The 13388-nt window shown below is 37.9% G+C and overlaps 1 protein-coding gene across 1 annotated transcript; it reads left to right on the top strand.

Annotated features, from left to right (window-relative positions):
* Positions 1-4206: 4206 nt before the first annotated feature.
* slc25a33 (solute carrier family 25 member 33) lies at positions 4207-11802 on the top strand. The gene is made up of 7 exons (XM_058643955.1): positions 4207-4438; positions 6354-6527; positions 7683-7760; positions 9112-9212; positions 9497-9563; positions 10664-10944; positions 11060-11802. The coding sequence occupies exons 1-7, from the start codon at positions 4398-4400 to the stop codon at positions 11257-11259; spliced, it is 942 nt and encodes a 313-aa protein (XP_058499938.1). The 5' UTR covers positions 4207-4397; the 3' UTR covers positions 11260-11802.
* The last annotated feature ends 1586 nt before the right edge of the window (positions 11803-13388 follow it).

Raw genomic sequence — 13388 nt, 5'->3', positions numbered from 1 at the left:
TCCATTCAAATGGGGTGTACATAATTTTAAAAGTTTAAAACCCTACATGAGGTTATTATTAAATAATAAACACCTAACACAGTCACTTAGCCTATTTACAATCTGTGCTTGACCGTGTACTTCAGCCCTTTCTCAGAGAGGACATGTTGAAACTTCATTGCATGAAAATATCTGGTAAATAATACATTTGATTATGGTTTAATTTAATTCAGGGAGCTGTGTGTGTGTGTGCTGGTTCTGTGGGAAACTAAAATAAAGCAGAGCCATTGTAATATATTTTGTACCATGACAAGTCAACAGTGCAGGACAAATCAGACTTAAATTAGTCTGAATGAACAGACTGTATCAGCTCAGTGGTAAAAACAGGAATTAACCAATAGTGAGATGGATGTAAAGTTGATTCCCTGTGTTCTTGCTGCATCAGTCTCCCAATGCTGCAATGCTCCAAATTCTTCTCGTGCAATACAAGACAAAGGCTTCACACAAATTATTCAACATGCAAAAGTGTGTTTCAGCCACAGCATATCGAAATCTTGGGGACGGTCATTTTTTAGAAACTGATTCTTCTTACAGTTTGTTCTTATTTTGTGCACAGAGTCTCATTGTAATGCTCTTCAAATGTAACTGACTCCTTCTGGAAAGTCAGTGAGGTGTGAGTCCACACATTCTGAGATGCTGGGAAATGTTATGCTTCCAAAAACAGTCAGAAATGTAACTTGGAACATCAAACTCAAAGAGTTTACGTTCGGACACACAGTGTTGTCTACTTCGTGGCCACCTGAGTGAATGAAGAACTCTATACAACACACTCTATTAGTGTGCCTGAGGGAAACCAGTGTTTAAAAGGGACTGAGAATGAGGGTGGGATGGCTGAGAGCTTTCAACTACTGTGACAGTTTCACTGACACAGAAACTACAGTTTCCTCCCTGTCATCGTGGTTTAGGTTTGCCTTTTTACATAAGGCACAGGCTTAGTTTCAGTTTAACTCTTGTGCACACACCAACACACCCGGAAACACAACATATACACAAATGTTGTGTTCAGCAGCTGACTCATAGAATCCCAGGGAGATTTGTGAAGCAAACAAACAACTACACAGCACCTGCTACTTGACAAAGGCCGTTGTTAAAAAACAGCAATGATGATGAACTTAAACTAAAAACAAAACAAAACCGAATACAGCTATTAGACACAAAAAGGAAAAGAAAACAAAGAGAATTTATCAGGGAGAGGTATGAGGAAATAGTTGCTCCTAGAGCTGCTAGTTTCATATTTGCTCACTTGGTGTCAGTATTTCAGAGACTTTGTGTTGAAGACCAGTGGAAATCATCCACTGCAATTGGGCCCAATAATAAAGTCAATGGCCAATGCAGTATAGTACTCCATTTCAAGTACTCATTACAAATTGAATCAAAAGAAAAACTTTAATAATGTAGAAATAAATTATATATACTGTCTCAGTTGAGGAGAATCATTTTACTGCCTACAAAGTGGGGTGAGTGGGTAGATTGTGTGATTATTGATGGGGCAGAGTTCCACTACGCAAACCAAACTTTTGGACTTTACACTGAACCCTAGTTTATTTTGTGGAGTTTAGAATAAATACATTTATTTTTGACTCTGAAACCAATTTGAAACCCGTCTCAAAACCAAAGAAGGTAAATCCTTCCTTGTTGGAAGTACAAACACAAACACATTACATCCACAGTACGTGACAATTACATTTTATTTGTATAGTGCAATAAGAAAAATACTGTACATTATCTCAAGGAACTTCACACAGTATGTTGAATCCTGATTCTTTTTAACATCTCACAAAACAGAAAGGATAGGTATCACATTTTATACATGTTCAACAAAACAGGATAAAGTTAACTATATAAAATAGAAATAAAAACTATGAAATACTGGACATAATAAATACAAAATCCTCTACATTCAAGTTCCAATCTGTTGGAAAATATAAAAAAAAGCAGTCCATGTCAAAGATTTACAAATGTTATGATTGCAAATCGGTCAAACAAATGAAGCACAACAGGTTTCGTGAAAATGTTTTGACACACAGACGCAGGTGTTATTGTGCAGACACACAGACTAACAGCCTGTTATCAAGGTGATTGCGTAACTTATTTTTCTGCAGTTTACTCTCTGGGAGACAACACAAGTTACTTTTCAACTTTGATCACACGCTGTGCTGATTGTTCATTATAGTCCAGTTCATTCTTTTGGGATCACATTTTGTCTCAATTTTAAAATCATCTTTGTTGTTCTGTGATCTTCCTGCTGAAGAGGAGGGTGTTGTTTACCTCAACATAGTTCTGTGTCTCACAACTGAATTAGGCTAATTATAGGGAGGCAAACAGGTTGCTAAGAGATGTAGCAGCAGGAGGTGAGAAAAAGTAAACAACTGCTTTTAGATAAGCGTGTAAATCCAAATGTACTATTGTACTTTTTTCAAAAGGAATTGCAGTGGGATTGCTGCATTCTGCCCGAGCATTGAAGTGACATCACTGAGAAGGTGAAATGATGAATTCAAGTTTCTAATTGAATGCCTGAATGTTTAGAAATGAGTTGAAAATGAGTGCAAAATGGGCACTGAGAGTAGGAAATATATACAAAATATAAATACATCCATTAGGGCTGTTGCAGTAATCGCAAAAATGACATTGGAGTCTCACAACACATAACGCATTCATACATAAGAGCACATACATACATCAAATATAGATATAATGTTGACCGAATGGCAACTACAGCCTGTTTAAAAAAACACAGCTGATGGGACAAATGACTTTGAATATCTATTTGATTATTGCGTCCTGACATAGGGAAACCTCCGTGTTGTCGGCAGAAGCCTGAGGTCTACATGCAGAGGAAGCTGAGGGTCTCCCATGATTACTTTAGCCTTCTGAGTGACTCTCAGTTGGTAAATGTGGCTATGGTGAACAAATTCGATACCAACAATATTCCTACAAAGCTTAACAAGGCAATCAGAGATGGTAGACTTCACCCCATTCACACAACAAGCCTCTGTCGGCCTATATGTGTAACAGGCTCAATGGTAAAGTCTGACTCCACATCAGATGTCAGGGTCAAAATTCTTGGGCCTCTGTTGCTCATATTGCAAGCAAGTGCTGAACTACAGACACACACACCCACCCACACACACACACACAGAGCCACCAAAACAATACTTCACTCCCACTCCGTGGGGTGAAGCAAACATATGTCATTGTCTGTTCTTGTTCAAAATGCTGAGGTTTCTAAAACAACATATTGCAAAAGTTAAAATTGACTCAATAAAATACTGCGGTATCAACAAGACTATCGCAGAGGAAGACAAGATACAGCTCAACTGCTGTGGTGGCCACAGAACAACCACGTGCAGATGATTTTAATTATTTTAGTATTTCACACAATCTGTATTTTTACTACAAGATCCTACATAGAACTCATTACATAAATCACCACTTCGAGGGTTCATTAATCAGAAACCATCACCATGATGTTTGAAAATAAGATACAACTAAAATATCATAATTCTGAAGTCCAGGAATTGGACAATTGAATATATTGTTTGTATGGAATGGTTCATATTGTAGTTTCCTGAAAGCGAGTCAAGGTAAATGGTATATTTTTATATAGCAGCTTTACTCTACAGTTTTGCCATTCGCCCATACTGTGCAGCTTTTCTATCACTCACCTTTCATACCCACATGCTGCTAGGAGCAAAATGGGTTGAAGTGTTTTGCCCAAGGACACATCGGCACGGAGACTAGTGGAGCCTGATTGTCTTTCAGCCTTAAAGTTGAAAGACAACTTGAGCTACCGTTGCACCTCATGGGGTTACAGGCCAAGATGTTTGTTTTTGAGTGCGTATACTTGTGAGTGCAGTGGAGCAGTGCAGCCACAGACTTTACCTTTATGACTGGGACTGAGGACTGAATTACAACACTGACTACAACTCACAGTTCATATTGACACAGCAGATCAGTTTATCATTATCAATATATATTTTTTAATTACTTGAAAATGAACTATAAACTGATCAAGGTCAATGGGCACTCAGAGTGTTGTTTTGCGGGACGTCTGTTTGTTGTGGGTGCTGTTGTGTAATAATAACTTGTAAAAGGACAAGACATAAGATGGGAGGCACGTGGACCTACGTCATGGACAACACCCCCGCCCGGCCCACTGGCGTCACTGCGAGGAACACATCAGACCATCGCGTGACTGAACGGCCCGTGGTAATGACAGCTCCACAGAGCCGGTGCAGAGACAAGGAGTACTAGCGGCAGCACATCGGGGACACACCACACTGTCCGTGTAATCTTTCATTCGTGGATATTTAAATAGAAGAATACAGACAGTATGGTGGCTGTTTGAAAGGACAACGATGGCACAGAAAGACACGCTGCTTCATCTCTTTGCCGGCGGGTAAGGCACATTGACGAAACCGCTTCAAACCGGACTAACGCTGTTCAATAACACAGTGGTCAAAATAACATAAACGGGTGAACACGGTGTTTAGCTGTGCGTTTTTTGCGCAGACAATCTACGCATTGCGGTGCCACTAGACGCCAAGCTAACGTATATAAAAGCGAGCTAGCTCGTGTTAGCATAGCGCGGTGTCTGTACTGAAGACATACATTTTGGTTTACTGTCCGTAAAATGTGAATATAATCTTCATGACGTAAGATCGCACGTGTCAACCTTTTTTTTTTTATCAATGCCATAAATAGACACCTGAGTCTAGGACATTTAATGAACCACCCGGCAGCACCATATCATTTCAATGGGTCGGCTAACTAGCATTACATCAGTCTGCTAATTCCTCGTAACTAATGACCATTTTCAAGTTATATGTAAGTTTTGTGTGGGGAAAACGGCATGTATAAACTATGTTGAACACCACGTGGTTTAGATAAATATGTTGTGTGATAACCTGTGTCACGATGTGTAACTCAATACTTCGTTCGCGGTTAGATAAGTATCTCAACCTTGTGGCCGGTACAGCAGCTAGCCTTAAGCTATGCGGCGTCCTCCCATGTTGATAACTTGATATTGTGCCAATTGTCAGCTCCATGTCCTGACCGCTACCTGGTTGAGTGATACTGTATGTTAACTACGAATCCGAACTAAAATGAAAAAGAGGACAGAATGAAGGGGCTTTTGAGGCCACATTTAAACATTTACTTTAAATGACGCCATGTTACCCTTGGAACTCCTAGGACGAGCCCAAATTTATCCTCATGTGAAATGGGAATAAAGTAAAAGGTAATGTAATGTGGTGGAAGTGTTGCTCTCTTTAATTTTGTATGTCTCACTAGAGTAATCATTTATTTAAAGAACTAGCTGAGCTTGTTTGACAACTTTTGTCCTATTTCTGGATCATCGGATATAGATGGGTAGATAAATAATTTTGTCAGGTAAACATATTTGTAATGTAACTCAAAGTGTAATCATCAACCTTCAGTTAATATCATAATACAATAGACAACATACAGTAATGCAGTTACAATGATTATACACTAACCAACACAGTATACAAATGTGAAAAAATCCTATAGAGCTTGATCTGAGTTCTACATTAAGTTGTAGGATGAATAAGTGCATCCAATAGTGCCTTAATCTGATCCTACTCAATCAGGGGACCCAGTATCTGTGTTTTGAATCATTTAAAATCATGAAAGGGATCACAAACAATGTTGATATAGCCAGTCTTAATGTTTTAAGTATTTCTTTCACCATAGCATTGATTTTATTGCATTTAATCATTGTGAACTGTGGTTATTATCACAACTCCTCAGCCCATTATTTTATCACAGTGACATGGATTTGTCAGATTCCGCTTTGGGACGTGGAAGTCTTAATTTCTATTGTCTAACAATCAAATAAATTAGTGAATGGATAATTGGGTCAGATGCTACTTTTGCTAAGATGTTTGACTCTGTCCTGCAGACATAAGACAGATTAGACTAAGCCTCACTGACAAGGGTATACCTAGTTAATAAGGATGTACTTGTGAGACATATTAAGAACCAAATAACTTGAAAGATTTTGCTGACATTGTTAATGCGCTATTTACAACCATTCTTTTCGAGTGTTGTTAGAACATATGCACTGGAAGACATCTTTATCAGATGTGCTGGTAACTTGACCAGTGGCTCATCAGTTGTGTAAGGTCCTCAGTCAAGTTTAAAATGAGTAAATCCTGCAAAAAAAATAGCTTTTCTAAGCAGGATTCCAATTGCATTTTACCAGACCAGTAGGAAGTTACTTAATTTTTTAGCAGACTTTTAAATATCCCCCCTTAACTGTCATCATAATTCTAGTGTAATCATTTTTGCAGGTGTAGTGGTACGGTGGGGGCCATCGTGACCTGTCCACTGGAGGTATTGAAGACGCGCTTGCAGTCCTCCGGCCTCACCCTCCGGCCTGTCTTCCAGGTCCAATTAGGCACACTAAGTGGCACTGGGGTTATCCGACCGGGGACTGTCACGCCTGGGCTGCTACAGGTCTTACGGTGAGATGGATGCTTGTATTGTTAGCCAAATAGTGCTGCACCATGTTGTATGTGCTCTAACTTGGAGCATTTGTATTTTAGAATCTACAAATGGGGATAAATGTACCCTTATTGTGGGTGTACTCTATGAGTTTATACCTGTTTTGTTGGGATCTGGACAACTGTAAGCTGGTGGTGTTTGTAGATGCAGTGTACTGTGTACTGTCTACTATACTAGTCTAACCTGCAGAACCTTTTGTTTAGGTGTGCCAGATATAGTCACATAAAAGATGTGGCAAAATAACAGTTTTGTATTCCAGTTACAGGTTATGTTATATTGGTTGTATTTGCGAATAACATAATCTGTTATTTCCTTTGTGTTCTCTATGAGGTGGGAATTTTGTACAACATGTCCTGTTTTTATGTCTATATAATGTCCTCAACCGGATGTCTGGGACAAAATGTTCATTAAAACAGTCCTTTCATGAATCCACCTAGGCTGTGGAGTACAGCTAAAAGGAAAGAAAGAAGGTTTTAAGTAGGACTCTGTTGGTGTTACATTACCCTCAAAGGACAGAAGCCACACACACTGAACCAGTCTGGACTGGTGTCTGTTATTGCTGAGGCTATAAAACTACAGTGCCTAAGGACAAACGTTTAGTGTTTCGAGAGCAAATATTTCCTTGTCAGCTCAGCTCCTTGCTTTATGTAATGTAGATTGTTTTTTAAACTTTTAAAGCTTTTTCTATGCATTCATGAGCATAGAATGTTTAAGAAAACCATTATGGACCTTTCCCCACATGTGTTGGAAAGAAAAGAAAAAGGATAGAATACACATACTGCTTGTGTGTTCACTAAAAATGAGATTGAAGCTTGCTATCTACAAAACAGGCAAACATCTCTAGGGGGATGTGGCAGACGTGACAAGTTGAGAGCTGCAGATAGAACTGGGTTAAATGTCGAACCTGATGCAAATACAGCTCAAATGAACTTGACTGATGTAACAGTCTGGACGATTGCAGGAGTGACCTATCATACTTGTGTAATAATAGAGTCTGATATAACACACTGACATGTACTGTAGCAAATGTAAAGGCAGTTTATTATGGACAGTTTTGCATATGAATACAGGAACAACATTGTTTGATAGTTTATGTATATCTGCTCTTATTTCAGATCGATTCTTGAAAAAGAGGGACCAAGATCACTTTTCCGTGGTCTGGGGCCGAACCTGGTTGGTGTGGCCCCCTCAAGGTACAATGAAAACAGCATCTAAAGCACACATTTTAGTTGTACAAACACTATACATCAGGGTTGTCTGCGTCCTTAAACATTCTTGCCCACTACAGTGTCAAAGTACATGATTTATATCTATTGCAATCCAGGTTAATGATAAAACAAAAGGAACTGCCCTTGTATTTGAAAATGTAAAAAAAAAAAAAAGGAGGGTTAGAGAGTTAAACCAATGGAAATTTCTCAGTCTTATTTCCTTGTGTCAGGGTACCTTAGAATTCGCTATACAATGGCTGCCAACGAAAGCAAACAAAGGAGGAAGCTGCATTTATATTTTTCTCTTGAATTGTAATAAAACATTAACTAGATGGCCCGTTCTTAATGATAACATTTGAGTTTGGATGGTGTTCACATGACTGCAGAGATTTAGAGAGTAACATGGAGCCTTTTGGAGACTCTTCTGAACCCTTTTTAGTTTTTAAAACTATTGGTTTTTATTTTTGTCCGAACAAGCAGAAACTGAGACTTACTGAGACCATGATATGGATTTTTGCATTTGCCTTGTGATGATTTTTATAAACATCATCCAGTGGGTGGAGTGAGATTATTTCTGATAAAGAGCTGTTCCATCGGTCATTTTTGTTTTACAAAAAGAACATACTGGTGTGGATGTAGCCACATACTGAGATGCTGTAATTTAAACCAACACTCAACTTTACTGCATCCCTGTATTTATTTTTTTAAATAAATGTAGATTAAGAACATAAAAGAAAAAAACGTTTCTGTAATGAAACAAAGTGGATAATATGGGATCTACTTGGAAGTTTGTCGGATACTTTTCAAGGGAATTATGTGTGTGCATACCAGTAACTGCCACCTTGTTGTATTGTTGGTGTCAAAAAAATAGCCAGATCTTTGTCATGTTTGCTCAGGGGTTAAAACCCTGGAAGTAAATGTCAAATGGCAATTTATCTGTGAAATTAACTGCTCAAATGCGCTGCCACAGAATGTCGATCAGACTTTGAAACTTTGTGGTATGGTTAATGAGTAGCCACAGCTTGACCCGTTGCCCAGTTACTCCACTGTCTCTCCCTTCCTCTGGCCAACTGAGCAGGTCTGAGGGCATCTGAGGTGTTCTGTGCTTATTCAGCTCATTTCAGTGCAGTGAGAGTTTATTCTAGAAACCCAGCTGAGAGAGCAGACTCTAGGAAACAGACTGCTCTGGATGCACTGAAAGAGCAGCCCAAACTGAATCATACACGATTGTACAACTGTCACACAATAACACCCACACTTTATACAAAAAAGTAAATGTCTGTGTGTTAATCCATCCTGCTGTGTGAGGTTCTTACCAGGTTGTTCTGTGTTTCAGAGCCATTTACTTTGCTGCGTACTCGAAAGCTAAAGAAATGTTCAATGGACTGTTTGTGCCAAACAGTGGACTGGTGCACATGTCCTCTGCGGGTGCTGCAGGTGAGCTTCTGCACGGTCCACTGTGTTACATGACACTGTGCCAACGATGTCACAATGAGCGCTTTTAAAGCCTCTAAATTAACAGTATGAACAGTATTTGGAAAATGTTAAATGTCTGTTAAGTAGGATGAGATGTTAATTGTTCATGAATATACAGTATATTTAATCAGTATATTTTACAGTTACAGTTTACTGTGTTTTTGCACTTAATAGGAACCTTGATGATATGATCATATTATCTCTTTATTGTGTAAAACTCTATATTTCTTGTCCTTTTTCCTTAGCTTTTGTTACAAACTCTCTGATGAATCCCATCTGGATGGTCAAGACTAGGATGCAGCTGGAAAAAAAGTGTGTACACTCATTATTATACCTGTTCTACAGTACTAGTAAAGTCTTAGGCCACCGTTGTATTAGCAATAATGACCATACGGTATAATTATTACTCAAGAACTTTATTGGAACACATCCAGAAAATACAGGAAACATGTACAAGTATTTAGTGTGACCTTATCACTTGAAAGATTGCATGAAAACTGGAGCCCTAATTAATGTTATTGGTGAAAACCTGTGTTTGTTCTACTTTTTATGTCAATGTAAAAAAGGTCTATTACTCCAGATGTATTCATGACATGCTTGAACATGAGTCTCACTCACTAAAAATCTCACTGGAAGCTCAGGTTGCTAATATATAAGACCAACTTTCAGTCACAAATGCCAATGATCACAGGATTTGACAGACATAAAAACAACAAAGCTGGTGGTGCCCTTAGAATTTGCACTGTACTGTATGTGTACCTTTTTAATCTGTAGAGATTGTTGTGAAAAACATTCAGATTTATTAAAGGATTTATTGTGGATGGAGAAGGTGGTTCACACATAGTGACCTTTCACAAGGGCCCACCTGCATGACACTGGCCTTGGGTTTCATAGTGTATGGCACTGATCTTGTGACATGCTACCATAAATACACAGTGCTGACGCACTGCCCTGCACGCAGGAGAGGAGTCTATATTTACATTAGCACGTAGTAGTAGTATCATGGAACAACTTTGAAGAGCACTTGTCCTGTTACACTAAATTAATGAAAGGGCAAAAAACATTTTGAACTAAATTCATAGATTAGTCAATAATGCAACTAAAAAAGGATTTGGGTTGAAAAAGGTATTGTGACGGTAATGATTAAAAATTCTTAATATATTTTAATCATGTTTGAAAGCACCTTTTCACACATTTTGTTTTAAATAATCAGTGTCATTTGATTTGGATATTGCACATGGTCACACTTGCACCATTTTGATTATTTTGTGATTAATTGTGCAGCCCTAGTTGAAATTTAAAAATGCTTCGATTGTAGATCAATAGAAGCAGTTTCTTATTTGTACATCATCTGCGAAGTAGAAAATGCTAGCATTTTAGCTTCAATGAGTTTGACTTATTTTATCTTTCAGAGCCAGAGGAGAGAAAAAGATGAATGCACTGCAGTGCGCCCGCTATGTATACAAAATGGAGGGAGTCCGGGGTTTCTACCGAGGCCTCACCGCTTCTTACGCTGGCATCTCGGAGACCATGATCTGCTTCCTCATTTACGAGTCACTGAAGAAATATCTCGCCAAGAGCAAGTATGCCTCCCCGAATGGCGAAAATGAGAAAGGAGCATCAGATTTCCTTGGTTTAATGATGGCAGCTGCTTTTTCAAAGGGTTGTGCGTCCTGCATCGCCTATCCACATGGTAAATGCTTTTTTTTTTTTTTACTCATTGTTTTTGCTTTTTGCTTTGTCTAATGTCCAGGAAATGCACGTTTGTCCACGTAAATTAATTTCTTTATTTTTTGTCGTCTCTACAGAGGTCATACGCACAAGGCTTCGTGAGGAAGGCAGCAAGTACAAGTATTTCTTCCAGACGGGGAGGTTAATAGCAGTGGAGGAAGGCTATGCAGCTTTTTACAGAGGACTCATTCCACAGTTAATTAGACAAATTCCTAACACAGCCATCGTCCTCTCCTCTTATGAACTCATTGTCCATCTGCTGGGAGATTCCAAATGAGGCCATGTTTGAAAGTTTGCATCTTTCTGACACACTGAGCAACAGACTTTTAAACAATGTAGCACAAACTGTACATATTTTGATGTGGCGCTACAGAGACTTTTTACGGTGGAACTGAAGCAGGTTGGACTGTTATCCAAAGAATTTATGAAAGTTTATGAAAAAAAATGTTCTAGAAGCTGTGGTACTTACTGAAGCTCCAAACCTGTGAAAAAAGGTCATCTACTTTGAGGACTAGCCCTTAAGTTAATTAAGTTATTTTAGCTTTTGTTATTTTATGACAGTGTTTATTTTATTACTGGTAAATGTCCCATCACAAGAAGAATTATGTTTGACAAATGCAATGTGATGGTTTTGATTTACAGATAAATTTATCATATTTTTCATTCATATATATACATATATATGTTTGTGTGTGTGTATACTGTAAACGGGCTTTATCTGTATTTTTTTCTTTGTGAAAGAAATGGACACCTTTTCCTACATAATGAAAACTTGGATGCTTATTTGACCAGTGGTTCAATAAATTGCATCAAGAAAGTACATTACTACTACATTATCATTACAAAGGTTTGTTGTTTGTTTGTGGTTGACTTAACCACAAATGTTTTATTTGTCTGGCTCTTCTGAAATCCAAAAACACACAGGGTAACCCAACTTGGTTTAAAGAGTATGCTCAGTCATATTAATAAGTTTAAATCAATTACACTTTCTAGCATTATGCTTATATTATAAGCATAATGCTTACAGCAAAGTAAAACCTCCCTTCTGCTCCCCACCTTTGTAACACAAACATACTTTCATGCTGTGAATTCGTTGCTGCTCCTACTAACTTATCTCAGTCTCACAGAAGTGGAAACTAGGCTGCCACTATCTGTGTGTCATGCCTGTAAAATGACTTATGAATGTGTTCATGCTTTACACCATGTTGATTTTTTTATGACCCTGATCCCTGGTTAGAGACTTAAATGTAAGACAAATGGTATAAATATAAAATCCATATCCCATTCTCTGACATAATCAGTTTGCACATTTGAATTCTATATTTAGTAATTGGAAACCTGCTTTATCAAACTGCTTGGGGAGTATGGACATGACATATGACAATCTTAGGGATTGGATGCTTGTAAAAGGAAGTCTAATTTGGCCATTTTGTAGCTTTGGCTTTATGTCAAAAAACAAACTCCCTGTCATCTCTATCAGGAACATAACATGCTTTAGACCATCTCAAGAGTAGGACACTTGATGTGTGAGACCATTTGATAAGTCAGGCATGATTCAGTAAAAATGTCTTCCTGTTGGGGTTTTGGTTAATTCATCCACTGTGTTGCCCTTAACCAGGAAGAACAAGCTATGGAACAAAGGATGCTTGTTTGTCTGACTCTCTGTCAAATGTAAACAGGCATTAAAGTTACAATAGTGTTCAATATATAAACATATTGAATTATTTTTTTAAAACATTAATATATAATTTAAAAAAGGTAGATGTCACAAGTGGCAGTAACATTCAATAAAAAGGGTGTTCTATGTTTGTCTGTGGAACAAATACAGTTTGGATACATTTTATGTTTGTGGGTCACATGACATGGAGGCTATTAAAAAGATATTTTGAATATGAATATTGCTTCAACATTAATATTTCTTATAAACATTAAGTTAAGTGGAGCTAACTTCAATGCTCAAAGCAAGATCTCTGTTGTCCATCATTGTGGCTACAAGATGCGGCAAAGACAAAACCTTCCTAAGCTGGGAAGAGCCTAGAAAATTAGCGTAATATATCATGTATCAATATTAGCAGAACATTTCTGAGCTGGAGAAATCACCTTGGGCCATGTGGAAGCAGTGTCAATGTGCCTTTTTCTAAAAACTTGGGGATTTTACAGTTTTACCCATTTCTCTAAAACAGAGTTTTGAGGGATCAATCAAACTATTAATTTTCCATTAATGAAACCCTTAGTTACACCTCCACAACCCTTTCTCAATGGTAATTAAACAGAAAGTGGGATGATCACAAGTTATTATTGGTCATACGTTTTCTTCAAAGTCAAGTGAACATTTTTTTCATTTATTGGCTTAATATATGTAATTATTTACCAGCCTAAGGAGCTAAAGCTAAAATACTCAACAAC

This window comes from Solea solea, chromosome 11, assembly GCF_958295425.1.
Source record: "Solea solea chromosome 11, fSolSol10.1, whole genome shotgun sequence".
Lineage (NCBI taxonomy): Eukaryota > Metazoa > Chordata > Actinopteri > Pleuronectiformes > Soleidae > Solea > Solea solea.
Note: the sequence above shows the minus strand (reverse complement) of the source record. Positions and strands in the feature narration are given on the sequence as shown.